This window comes from Emys orbicularis, chromosome 7 (genome assembly GCF_028017835.1).
Source record: "Emys orbicularis isolate rEmyOrb1 chromosome 7, rEmyOrb1.hap1, whole genome shotgun sequence".
Classification (NCBI taxonomy): Eukaryota; Metazoa; Chordata; order Testudines; family Emydidae; genus Emys; species Emys orbicularis.
Window position 1 is genome coordinate 85,317,023 of NC_088689.1, and position 13,849 is coordinate 85,330,871.

Below are 13,849 nucleotides of genomic sequence, written 5' to 3' on the forward strand. Positions count from 1 at the left end.
AATCATGTATTCTTTATTAAGTGATTATAAACATAGGGAGAGAACCAAGAAGGTAATCTGGGTGAGGTTTGGGAGGAGGATAGGAGGGAAGTAAAAGGCCACTGAATAAATTCAATATAATGACAGCCTTTTGGTTGGGCTGTCCATTGGGGTGGAGTGGGAGGGTGCACGGAGCCTCCCCCCCCGCGTTCTTACACGTCTGGGTGAGGGGGATATGGAACATGGTGAGGGGGGAGGGAGGTTATACAGCGGCTGCAGCGGCACTCTGTCATCCTCCTGCTGCCGTTCCTGAAGCTCCACCAGACGCCGGAGCATGTCCGTTTGCTCACGCAGCAGCCCCAGCGTTGCAGCCTGCCACCTCTCATCTCGAGCGTCCCTCAAGACCTCACGTTCACTGGCATCTTTCCTAAATTTAGATACAGTGTCCTTCCACTCATTCAAATGAGCTCTTTCATTGCGGGTGGATTCCATTATTTCTGTGAACATGTCGCCTCGCGTCCTCTTTCTACGCCGCCTTATCTGAGATAGCCTTCGGGACGGAGGAGGGAGGCTTGAAAAATTTGCAGCTGCTGGAGGGAGGGTTGAAAGAAAGGAGAGAAGTTTTTAAACTGATACATTTTACAGAACAATGCTTATACTCTTTCATGGTGAAAAACACTATTCACATTACATAGCACATGTGATTTCAGTACAAGGTCGCATTTTCCATCTTAATATTGAGTGCCTGTGGCTTTGGTGTTAGAGATCACAGACGCAGGTCCGGGCAACAGAATTCAGCTTGCAGGCAGCCATGGTAAGCCATTGTCTTTCGGCTTCTGCGCCCTCCTTTCCCACATACCAAGCAAAGCCTGTTGACTGCTGCGGTTTTCCTGTTAACCTTCAGCAGCAGAAAACAAACTAACCCCCCCACCATCCAATTCTCTGGGATGATCGCTTTATCCCTCCCCCCACCGCGTGGCAGGTATCAGGGAAGATCCCTGCAGAAACCAAACTAACCCCCCCGCCCCCCCCCCCTCCTGCCATGAATTCCCTGGGATGATCAATGTACCCCTCCCCCCACCGCGTGGCAGGTATCAGGGAAGATCCCTGCAGAAACCAAACTAACCCCCCAGCCCCCCCCCCCGCCATGAATTCCCTGGGATGATCAATGTACCCCTCCCCCGACCGCGTGGCTGGTAATAGGGAAGATCCCTGCTAGCCAAACGCGAAAAGCTCAGGGCCAATCCCCCGCCCCGCCCCCCCGTGCTTGGCTAACTGCAGGGAAGGATTTCTTTTCAGCCACAGGCAAACAGCCCAGTAGGAACGGCCACCTCTGTCCCCTTAATTAAGTTCCCGTATTTCAACCAGGTTACCATGAGCGATATCACTCTCCTGAGGATTACACAGCAAGATAAAGAACGGATGTTGCTTGAATGCCAGCAAACACCGGGACCAAACGCTGCCAGGCTTTGTCAGGCAATGATACCAGATTACTTGCTGCAAGCATGGCGTGGTCAAGTGTCCTACCATGGAGGACGGAATAAGGCTGCACTGCCCAGAAACCTTGTGGCAAGGCTTTTGGAGTACCTCCAGGAGAGCTTCATGGAGATGTCCCTGGAGGATTTCCGCTCCATCCCCAGACACGTTAACAGACTTTTCCAGTAGCTGTACTGGCCGCGAATGCATCCCAAGTCCTCAGGACAAATTAATCATTAAAAAACGCTTGCTTTTAAACCATGTTTTATATTTTAAAAGGTAAACTCACCTGAGGTCCCTTCCATGGGGTCATGGTCTTGGCTACTGGCTTGGGAGGCTTGGGAGGGTACTTCAGTCAGGCTGAGAAAAAGATCCTGGCTGTTGGGGAGAACGGAGTGCTGGGTGCTCTCTGCAAGCTCGTCCTCCTCCTCCTCCTCCTCCTCTTCCCCATCCGCAGAATCCTCAGGTGTAGCTGATGAGACTATCCCCGACCCGGAATCCACGGTCACAGGTGGGGTAGTGGTGGCGGCCCCCCCTAGAATTGCATGCAGCTCGGCGTAGAAGCGGCATGTCCGCGGCTCTGACCCGGAGCAACCGTTTGCCTCCTTTGTTTTTTGATAGGCTTGTCTGAGCTCCTTGACTTTCACGCGGCACTGATCTGAGTCCCTATTGTGGCCTCTCTCCATCATGCCCTTGGAGATTTTTTCAAAAGTTTTGGCATTTCGTCTTTTCGAACGAAGTTCTGCTAGCACTGAATCCTCTCCCCATATAGCGATCAGATCCAGTACCTCCCGTGCGGTCCATGCTGGTGCTCTTTTTCGATTATCAGCCTGCATGGTTACCTGTGCTGATGAGCTGAGGTATCTGTGGTATCTGTGGTCACCTGTGCTCTCCACGCTGGGCAAACAGGAAATGAAATTCAAATTTTCCTGGGGCTTTTCCTGTCTACCTCGCCAGTGCATGCGAGTTCAGATTGCTGTCCAGAGCGGTCACAATGGTGCACTCTGGGACAGCTCCCGGAGGCCAATACCATCGAATTGCGGCCACACTAACCCTAATTCGAATTGACAAAATCGATTTTGGCGCTACTCCGCTCGTCGGGGTGGAGTACAGAAATCGATTTTAAGAGCCCTTTATTTCGAAATAAATGGCTCCGCTGTGTGGACGGGTGCAGGGTTAATTCGATTTAACGCTGCTAAATCCGAATTAAAGTCATAGTGTAGACCAGGCCTTAGTTATGTACTCCTGCTCCTCGAAGAGAGAAGTGTTTTTCAGAAAATGGCCACTAGATAGAGCCTGATTACAAATCTAAGAAATCTGTGAAGATGCCTTTTCCATGTCCCTACTGAGCTGCAGTGCTCCTGCCTAAGATATAATAACTCTATTACCTCAATGAACTCCCCTTCATAACTGAAGAGGAAGATGCACTGTGAATGTAAAGGTTAATTAGCCATTGCCAGAGACTACTACCTGGAAAGTCAGGAAGATACACATGGAATTTTTTGGCAGCTTGTAGGGGACCTGCTCTGCTCTCTCCTCCACACACACCTCCACCCCACCCCCCGAGGCCACATGGCTATGTAAAAGTGACTCTGAAGGTAGGGGGAATCACTGGTTTTATAAACCTTATCCAGAGGCTAGGATGGCCTTCAAAGACTAGGAGATTCCCAGGTTACGAGGGCACTTGGCCACCCTACATAGCCCAGTGTCTAGTGTTCAGCTGTCTTTCTGAGTATGACATTCCTCACTGGCACTCTTGTAGACAGTCCCAGTGGAGGTTCCAAGGATTCCATTTCTCTAGAGCAGAGGTCCTCTAGGGGGGCATGGAGGAACATTTGGGGGGGAGGGTGTGGCTGGGGCCAAGCCAGCCCTCACCGGGGGGTGGGAGGGGAGCACCACCCAGCTCCACTTCTAGCCCTGGCCCTGGTCCATGCCTGAGGCTACTCCCCCTCCTTCACCCTCAGCTGTGGTCCCAGCCGTGGCCCTCTTACTCCTGTCTGCATCCTCCCCCCCCCCCCAAGAGCTGTGGCCCCGCTCCCGGCCCTGGCCAGGCCCGGCTCTAGCGTTTTTGCCACCCCACGCGCACACACACACACACACACACACACACACACAAAAGCCGCAATCAGCTACAATTCGGCGGCAGGTCCTTCGCTCCGAGAGGGAGCGACGGCCCCGCCGCCGAATCGCCGCTGGACGTGCCGCCCCCTTCTTCATTGGCCGCCCCAGGCACCTGCTTGCTACGCTGGTGCCTGGAGCCAGCCCTGGCCCTGGCTCTTGGGGCGGGGCGCAGACAGGAGTAAAGGGGAGCGTGAGGTAAAAAGTTTGGGGACCACTGCTCTAGAGCTCAACCTGCTCACTGTCTTATCCCTTAAGGTGGTCCCTACAGGTCAGTGACTGAGATGCATTGGCCTGGGTGGTATGGAATTGATTCATTTACCCATTAATAAATCTAAGTGGGAAAATAGAAAAAGGTTTCTAACCATCACAGGAGTGAGGTTCTAGAACAGCATCCCAGTAGGAGGAATGGGGGCAAACAACCTAACTAGTTTGAAGAGGGAACTTGATAAATTTATGAATGGGATTATAGGATGGGCTTGCCTGCAATAACAGGAACTGGACTCAATGACTCAGGAAGTTCCTTCCAGTCCTACCTTCCATGTTCCTTGGAAGGCGTTTGCTCAGCTGTTGCCCCTGCAGTCCTTGTTCTGTGAATTAAAGAGGAATTATCTCTGGGGCTCTCAACTCAGCACCTTTCACATTCACCAAATCCACTTGGAAAACATGATTCTCAGTGTTGGAATCTCAGCCTGTCTGGCCAGACACTGCCAGGTTGGCGAGGAAAGGGAAAGATTGTTTATTTTTATGAGAAAGCAGGGGGAATTGGCAAGTTTGATGCTGCAAGTTAAAGCTAGAGGAGGGGAATTTCCTTTATCCCAGCCTTGTGGTACAAAGCCTAACAAGGAGGCCACTTGCTGATATTTGGAGCAGGGGGTGCATTACAGCTGCTCTCTGGTTTCACATAGCCATCTGGGAATGGTCAGCGAGGTTTCTAATCTCGCTTTTCCCTAGTCACATGGTTAAAGGGCCCCTGGTGATTACAACTGCTGCCTGCATTTCCCTCCCTCTTTTCTGCCGTGCGTGTGTTTCTCTGTGACTGTGGGGGCTGGGCTCATTGCAGCTTGCGGCGTCAGCCCAGCCTCATTCGCCTCTGATTGGCAGAGCTCTGAGGTCCAGCCCAGCCTCGGTTTGCTCTGATTGGCAGAGCTCTGTGGTTCAGCCCAGCTTTCCTGGAAAGTTCTTGGAAATCTATCAAAGGTATTTCTTTGAACACATAGAGAGACAGCAGCCAAATGCTTTATAAAACAGAAAACAACTTACAACTTTTCAGGTGGGTCCCTGGAAGGAGATGACCAATCTGACCTGACCCTGCCTTTTTCCTTGGGGATTTTGGTATATTTTGGAGGGTCTTCCCCCCCCCCCGCCCCCAAATTCTCTGGAGTGCAGTGCTGACATCAAGATGTCCATTATGGACACATCTATTTATACTTTTTGTTTTTTAATGTCAGAACAGTGATGTGAATACAATACAATTCCAGGAATCCGTCACTTCCTGGAACAGATTAAAAGGGGCAAACAAAAGATTACTTAGTTGTGTTTTTTCCCAGAGCTTCATTACTCCTGGAGCCAGCGTCCAAGTAGGTTGCCGTTCTCCCAGCTCTACATTCAGGGAGAGATTATTTATTGATACCTATTTATTGTTATTTCGGAGGTGCTTTAAATCCTGACTTGAAAGGTCGTTCTGAAGGAGATTTCATTCCTTCTTTTAAAATCCTTTTTCCTTTTCTCTGGTCATTTTTATTTTATTTTATTTTTTAAATCAGAGCAAGAATATATTTTCTTATCTTCAAAAGCACCAAGACTGCGCACATTTTCCTAGCTAAAGTTGCTGAAAAATCCGTAAAGTCTTTCTCTGGGCAGCCTGATTTGCTTTCTGCTTGGCTTCTCCCGGTGTGTGAACTCCAGAGTGCCGTGGAAGAGGTTTGTTGGGAGCAGTCCAGTCTTTTTCTTCCTGTGAATTCCTAACTAAAGATTTGTCCTAACTCCTCTGGGGAACAAAGAAGGCGGCAAGAAAAAGGGGAAGACCATTTTCCCATCCTATTGAAGACTTAATGCGTTTTTCTTGGTCCTGGAGTGACATGATCATCTGTGTTCAGGGGTAAGATTCCTTGCAGCCTTCATTTTAAACGCTTGATTTGAGAATTGTCAATCACAGACTCTGGGGCAGATCCTCAGCTGGTATAAACTGGTGTAGGTCTATTCAGGTTAATGGGGCTATGCTGATTTACACCAGCTGAGTATTTGGCCCTCAGTACATGTGAGTGTCTTGTGTTTCTGGGTTTTTTATATGTTTTGTCCAAGAAGGGCATGAACAGACACCCTGATATCCATGCTCTCTCTATAGCTGAGAAATCACATGGCACTCAAGGTTCTTACAGGTAAAAATTAGTTAGAGGAAAATTCTGACTATGCTATACAATATATCATATGTAAAACTACAGAGGACAGAAGCACAGAATAATAGGAGCTATCCGATTTCTCCATAGAAACAAACTACTTACAGGGAAAAGCTTTTCAGGATTTTTTTTTTAAAACTGTCTATATCTAATTCCAAATGAATATATAGAATTAATGTATATTTCTTCTTGCACAGTTTTTCTATACAAAATTATGTGTGTATGTGTGTACACATGCATGTGTATACACACAGTGCATTATAAAAATTAAAGATAGGGAAAAGCCCTAGTGCCCCAGATATCCAATAAGGTGCAAATAAATTCTTCTGCATGCCTAATTTTATCATATAAGTACCCCTGGCTAGTGCGTGCATATTGGCATTTGCATGCTCACATGGTCAGTTAGGCACTACATGTGTCATCTACATATGTACGGTACCTTATCTGCATGAATATATCAGGCATTTGTGCTCTTGGAAATATTTGCAAGCTCGCACCTTCATTAATGTCTGGCCATGATGTCATTTTAACCATCCTGTCTGCCACTAGAAGATTTTCCTCACAGTGTTATACTTCTGCTCTGTCTACTTTTAAGTGACTCAAGTGTGGGGATTTCCACCAGTTCCCCTGAGAGTCCCCAACGTCTCATAGAACTATTACAAATATTTTCCTGCTTCTCAACCTATGTCTTCCTTTGCTTGGTTTCACCCATGTTTTCAGCCCACATGATAGTGCTCATAGCCAAGCTGCTTGAAATTAATTTTTCAGTTTAGGCTTTGCAGGACACTATCATATGCTTTACTGAAGTGCAAATATATCATATCTACAGCCTACCTATCATCCATTAATAACCTGTTCTTCATTCCAACGGGGGAAGTTTGTCCACTGTTTGTCTTTATAAAGCTGCTTGTTCCATTGTCCTCTAAGATTGTATGCATTTTGGACCCAATCCTGCCCTTCTTACTCAGGCAAAAGTCCTGTGGGAGCTGATGGGAGTTTGCCAATATAAGGAGTGTAGGACTGGACCCTTCTTCCTGTACTATTTCACTATGTGTGTCATTATGAAGTTTGACTTATCACAGAGGAAATGGCAAAGATCACTCTACTTGGTACTGCCTGCGTCTGCGCTCTTGTATCTTCTCAGTTTTCCAGGGCTTTTCTCGAGGGGTCAGAAAAAGTTTGCTTGCTGCTTCTTTTAGGACAAAAAGATGCATATCAACTGGACCTGCTGATTTTTATAAATACACTTTCTTCCACATAGTTCTTTATCTGGTTCATAATAGCAGCTATAGTCACACGTATTCTGTTCATTCCTGATCCTTGACCTCTTTTCTATATTTGTCTTGTTTAGTAGCTCAGGCACTTTTGAATCATCATTAATTAGACTCCATTAATGGGTCCACGTTCCTGCCACACATAGATTTTAAAACTTTCTTTCACTGCACTGTGTTCATTAGAGGTTGTGTCACCCCAGGCTTTTTTATATGTATGGAAGGGGAGCAAAATCCATGCAGCATCCCCTGTGACCTTTCCCTGGATATTGTGGAAGAACCCCCACTGGAAATGCACGGGGGGGTTGGGCTCCACAGGTTTTAGGTGGCAGGATAGTCAGGGAGTATATGGGAGCCAGGGGATGACCACTGTAGGTGAACTCATCTTTCTCCAATCCACACTGGCCCCACTTCACAAGAGCTCTTGTGACTACGGAGAGGGGATTGTACCAGTGGTGCTGGAACAAGTTTATAGTGGGGTTCGTGAGAGCCATTGAACCGAACTGTAAACTGTAAGCCAGAGGGTGCGACAGCCCCCCCCGCACTCCTAGTTCCAGCACCTATGATTGTACATAGAGTTTAAAGACTTGAGCCCTTTCTACATCTCTGAAGTGAAATGTGAATTGATTCACAGCTTCCTTTAGTGAAAGGGGAATGGCCTCACCAGGGTGGCTTCAAGATGAGTCCTGGAGGTTCCGAGACCGCATTCCATAAGACAATGGAAGATACAGACGCAGCATAGTGAAAGCAGGAGCAGAATTTTCTAATAAATGATCAGTTAAGGTACCTAGTGATTGTCTAAAGTTTCCATTCAAAACCGCTTCCTGGTCTCTCCATCTCCCCCAGACAAATCTTAATCCCCTTCCCAAATCAGGTGTCTAAAAAGCAAAATGGTTCTCATGCTAGCAACAAGAAAACATTTCTTTAAACACAAGACTTTGCCTGAGGGCGTAGCAGAAACATTGCCAAGAAGCAGCAAGCTCAATTTTGGAATCCAAGCTGCAGCATTATTGTTCTCAAGCTGGGAATGAGGCCTATGCACCGTGGGACTCCTTCTCCCCTACCTTTCACCTTTGGCAGTCATTTATATCTGTGCAATGCAAACTGCTGGTGTTGAAAGCTACCAAAACTGAATCCTCCACTGAGGGCAGCATTTGACACCCACTTTGCACAGTGATTACACAAGGAGCAAGGCAGTGGAGGATCAGGCCTGTACTATCTCTTTTTGAAAGAGCACAGGCAGTGCCCAAAAGCTACTGAATATAACCCAGGTCAGACTTTCCTTGGAGAAAGTGTCTGGGCTTCCTTCACGACAGTGCTACCATGGAAGGGAATCTTATCCAGAACCGTTGCCTGCAAAACAAGAGCCACAGAGAAACGCTTTGTATACTAGATATCAGAGAATACTGGTGAAAACTAGGGGCTAGAACAAATATTTAGCAGGTGAGATCTTCTAGGATAGAAATTAATAGGCAGGATTCAAAGCCCATGCATATCATATCTTGCTTTTCCTAAAGTAGGGATTGGCTGAAGAAGACCAGGGATGTATTTTGTTGATGTTTTAACTCACAACAGTCTCTTCTGAAAGTCTGTGGAGCATTTGATTTTGTGGGATCAGTGTGTCCTCCTTGACTGCCCTTCATTGTTTGAGAATACTGACTGTCCTTCACTTTAGAGCCAGATTTACCTATGGCCCCATAAATGCAGAACCATGGAACTCTGACTGCAGCTCGCTCTCTCTCTTAAAGGAAAAACTCCCCTTCAATCCCCTCTGTGCTATTGTTCTTCATATGTCTCTCCTTTTGGTGTCTTTGTCCCACAATTGGGACACTGCAGGGCGAGAGGGCTGGAGAGAGGAGTGGGCCAAGCCAGGGTAGGGTGGGGAAGATCAGTCTGTAACCTTATCCTTGCCTCATCCACATTTGTGTGCCCATTAAATGTCACTGTCTATACAAAGGACAAAGTTGATAAGATTGGAGGAGAAACGCCAGGGACATCCGTCCTCTCTCCCCCTCTTTTTCCTATGACGTGGGAGAATGCTGCAGCTGCCTTTTTAATCTCCATTAGCTTCAGGCAGTCCCTAGGTCTCAAGTTGGGGATTGTATTGCATTTCCCTGGGAACACATTTACCTTATATTTTTTGACCCTAGAGAGGTCACCTTGGTGCCAGGTGCAATAGGGATAAACATTTGAGATGTGCTGCAGCACAGGGTTGAGTGAGGGTGAAGAGTGCCAGAAGACGAAAGGCCTGAGCCAGGCCCAGTCAGACCATGCTGTGATGGCATTTCAAGATCAGCACACACTTAGCTTCTAACAGACATGACAAGATCAGGCCAACCTGTAGTGACAGGAGGATAACTTGGGGGGGCTGATTCTCCTCTCAGACACACTTTCATAAATCTGGAGTAACTCCACTGAAGTTTACACCAGTGAAACAGAATCAGGCCCACTGCATGTCATCAGGAATCCTATCTGTATCTCCTCCCCACAGCCTTATTAGAAATGCAGTATCCTATATATTAGAGCAGTGGCTCTCAACCTTTCCAGACTACTGTACCCCTTCCTTGAAGGAGTCTGATTTGTCTTGCGTACCCTGAAGTTTCACCTCACTTAAAAACTACTTGCTTACAAAATCAGACATAAAAATGCCAAAGTGTCACAGCACACTACTACTGAAAAATTGCTGACTTTCTCATTTGTACCATATAATTATAAAATAAATAAACTGGAATATAAATATTGCACTTACATTTCAGTGTATAGTATATAGAGCAGTATAAACAAGCCCTTGTCTGTATGAAATTGTAATTTGTACTGGCTTCGCTAGTGCTTTTTATGTAGCCTGATGTAAAACTCGGCAAATATCTAGATGAGTTGATGTACCCCCTGGAAAACTCTGCGTACCCCTCAGAGGTATGCGTACCCCGGGTTGAGAACCAATGGATTAGAGGAATGTCAGACTCTTGGTGGAGTTACAAGGTGTTTGAACTAGTGTCCCTTCCAAGGTGGAAAAAGCCACCCATCCCTCCCTGCATCGAGGGGTTCATATTTAGCTCTGTGATGTTTGTTTCTTCCTTTTCTACTTCTGTTGGAAACATAACCATAGTGAGGATCTGTTTACAGAACACGTGCTGTAGCACAGCAGAGCAGACGCTGAGCTGATAATGCAACCCTAGGCGAGGCAAGCTAAAAATCATACAATACATCCTTCATTTCAGACCCCATCCTTTGCTGGCAGAGGAGAAGTTCAGGAGACAGTCGCTCAGAGGCATTGCAGTGGATTTGTCCGAGCAGATCATGCAACCTCGCTCCGTTACGGTCTTCCAGGGAGAATCTGCTCCTGCCTTCATGGCACCTGCTCCTGAGAATAACCTGCCTCGGATGCGAGATCCTGAAGAAGACCTGCTATGCATTGCAAAAACCTTCTCCTATCTGCGAGAATCCGGTAAGGCTCTACCCACCAGCATGAGGTCACTGGGTAAGGCAGCCACAGGGTGTGGGGAAGAACTCTCTGTGAGCCACCTCCAAGAAGAATCTCCTCTCCTAGGAAGGTCGCTGGGCACTAAGGTTGGTCTGCTGTAAGTGTCTTGCCCCAGAAGCTGTTACAGCAGAAACTTATCAATGCAACGAGTGGTCCTGGTCTCAGCCACCACACAGCCAGTGTTTATATCACAAAGTAGCCTACTACTAGCATACACGGGAGCTTTGCCTTTAATAGCTCAATTGACAGAAAGGGGAACTGGCTCCTCTGTCTCTGTAAGCTCCACACATTGCAGCAGTGGCCTCCCCTCCCCCAGCCTAAGCACACTGATGAAAAACGTAGGCTGGAAACCCTGCAGGGCTTGGCTATGCCGTCTCTACTGTATTTCCCATGAAGCCTGCTCCTGCCTCCCTGATATGAGCAGCCTGTGTTTTCAGTCTTGTGATGATTCTTTCTTTCTAAATGAACTCTCTTTTTGGGATTCCTTTCCAGGCTGGTATTGGGGGTCTATCACAGCCAGTGAGGCCAAGCAGCATCTTCAGAAGATGCCTGAGGGTACCTTCCTGGTACGGGACAGTACCCACCCCAGCTACCTGTTCACACTCTCCGTCAAGACCAACCGGGGTCCCACCAATGTGCGCATTGAATATGCCGACAGCAAGTTCCGGCTCGACTCAAACTGCCTTTCCAAACCCCGCATCCTGGCCTTCCCAGATGTGGTCAGCCTTATCCAGCACTATGTCATGTCCTGCACAGTGGAGAACAAGAATGAGGCCCCTTACACACCGCCCTCACCCCTGTCCTCCATGCAAAAGGAGATGGTGGCTGCGGCAGTGCACTTGAAGCTGATACGGCCACTCAGCCGCAAAGACAGTGTCCCCAGCCTACAGCACCTGTGCCGGCTACAGATTAACAAGTCGACAGAGGAGGTGGACCAGCTGCCCCTGCCCAGGAGGATGGGGGACTATTTGAAGCAATATCCCTTCCAGCTCTGAGGTGCAGCCGACTGGCCTCAGACCAACAGACTAGAATCTTGATGTCTTTTTGTCTCGCTGAAGCATAGCATCAAGGGGGTACAGTAAAGACATGGTCATCAGCAGTGATTGCATCCACTTTTCCTCTCCCCTCCCCCAATTCCATGTCTACACCAGGGAGGGGCTGGTTGTACCTGTGAACTGTGGGACACAATCTGACTTCCGAGCCGCAGAGGCTTGAAGGAAATGCTCTTGACACGTGCACACTACTTGAATTTTAGAGCTGCCATGACGTTAGGAGTATTACCAGTGTTTTCATCACTATTTATTTCCTTGGTAGCCTCTCTCCTGATATTTTAAAACACCTTTTAGTCCATTGTTTTTGTTTCTTTTCCTTTCAAGAAATTAGGGATGGACCTGGGCTGGAATAAAGGATCCCAACCCAGACCAAACCCGAAACTCCAAGGCAGTTTGGATCTGGATTCAGATCTGGATTTGAGTGTCACCTCTTTGACCCTGTCTTTATAGTAGGCCACTCTAAATTCAACATCCAAACACCCCTGGCAGCATGGGAGAAACTGAGATTCAGATGAGAGTTTGGATCCAAACTTTGGCACCTGGGCCCTATCTCTGAAACATATGGTCTATTTCCTTTCTTCACAAACTAAGAAAGGGCTGGAAATGCTGAGACCTCCGAGTGGTATGTATGGCAGGCATCTGTATATCTCACTGGGATGTCACCAAGGTTGGAAGAATTTTTGGACAAAAACACCTCTCCTCTGCAAGTTCACAGGTTCTGGATGTTGAGTTTGGGATAAGGAAGCCCCGCTCTGTTCCCCTCCCCGCCCCCATCCTCTTTCCCATTTCAAAAGGAAGTTCCCAGTAACACTTTTAAATCAAGTCCTTGGCAATCCAAGTCCCAGGCTGATTATCTTCAGGCAGTGGGGGGTCGTGGGCATCTCTCCCACATGGCTTGTTTTTTCTTCCCATCCATGTCAATCTCTTGGCACTGCCCTTGCCTTGGTGAAGCAGGGTGAAGGGTGGTGGCATCCTGGCCTTGGCTCAAAGCTGGCTTTGCTGAGCTGCACTGATGACACATGGTGTGAGGTTATTTATTTATTTATTCTTTCAGTGGCACAGGAAAAAAAACACACCTGTCCCTGTTCCATCATCACCATGCTGCCAAATAACCAGCCCCTCTGCCCCGTTCAGCACTAAATAACTAGCCAACCACCACCACGCAGCTTCAATCAGAACTGGGTATGATTTTGTTATCCCCTGTTTAATTTGCTGGTAGCATCTTCTCACTTGAACAAGACTTAATCTAATTGACGCCAGTATTGCTTTTGCATCCCATAGTAGAAACAGCACTTGAGCTTCCTCCCCTTTGCCAGTATCCACACCCTACAGCCCTGCCTTCTCCCTCCCCCAGACCGCTATCTGTGGAATCTTTGATCAATGTCTGTTCTGACCCTTGGGTGCCAAAATGAAGCTGTTACCCCCAGTCCCCTGCCTCCGCCCCCACACAGCAAATCGGTCACAATGGGCCACATCATCCCCTGCAGAAGGAGGGGACACAGAGTGGGTGGATTCTGCCCAGCAATGAGCATGGAAGGGGGAAGACTGCCTCCTCTGAACCATCATTATCTCCCACCACTTGCCCAACCTCATGGAGACCAGTCCACAGGGCTGTGTGGGGGTGTGTGTGAGGAAGATGCAGCTAGGCAGGGGACACATGGGTCTAGGGGGGCTTCTCCTCTTCACAGCATCTTCCCTCACCTCTGAACCCTCAGGACTTTAGCAGGCAGTAGGCCCTGGCCTTCATAGGTCCCAGGGCTGGGTGTATTTGAGGAGAGAAATCCCAGCTTGTTCAGAGAGCTGGAAGGGGAGGAAGAGACAGGACAATGCCCCAGGGGATAATAGTCTGAAGGAAACCAGTGGAGTTTCCTCTCCCCTAGATAGGAGCATCCTGCCTAAGGGGCGACACGGCCCAGTTTATTTAGTCAACGCCCATTTCTTGTCACATTTTTACACTGGTAGTATTGCTGGCTTTGTTTGCCATACTTCGATGATTGACAGCGTGTGTGTGTGAGGTCAGGTTTCCCTGTTACTGCACCCCTGCCCCCACGCAGGGGCTGTGGAAAGGCAATC

General features: G+C 48.0%; 1 protein-coding gene across 1 annotated transcript; it reads left to right on the forward strand.

The window, feature by feature from the left end:
• The first annotated feature begins 4,844 nt into the window (after positions 1-4,844).
• Positions 4,845-12,074, forward strand: CISH (cytokine inducible SH2 containing protein). The gene is made up of 4 exons (XM_065407383.1): positions 4,845-5,153; positions 5,340-5,674; positions 10,462-10,688; positions 11,217-12,074. The coding sequence occupies exons 2-4, from the start codon at positions 5,628-5,630 to the stop codon at positions 11,717-11,719; spliced, it is 777 nt and encodes a 258-aa protein (XP_065263455.1). The 5' UTR covers positions 4,845-5,153; positions 5,340-5,627; the 3' UTR covers positions 11,720-12,074.
• The last annotated feature ends 1,775 nt before the right edge of the window (positions 12,075-13,849 follow it).

Excerpts from the sequence above, each read along its gene's own strand:
- CISH (XM_065407383.1), top strand. The coding sequence starts at position 5,628 with ATGCGTTTTTCTTGGTCCTGGAGTGACATGATCATCTGTGTTCAGGG. Across the intron at positions 5,675-10,461 it reads ATGATCATCTGTGTTCAGGG|ACCCCATCCTTTGCTGGCAG; the intron begins GTAAGATTCCTT and ends CCTTCATTTCAG. Across the intron at positions 10,689-11,216 it reads CTCCTATCTGCGAGAATCCG|GCTGGTATTGGGGGTCTATC; the intron begins GTAAGGCTCTAC and ends ATTCCTTTCCAG.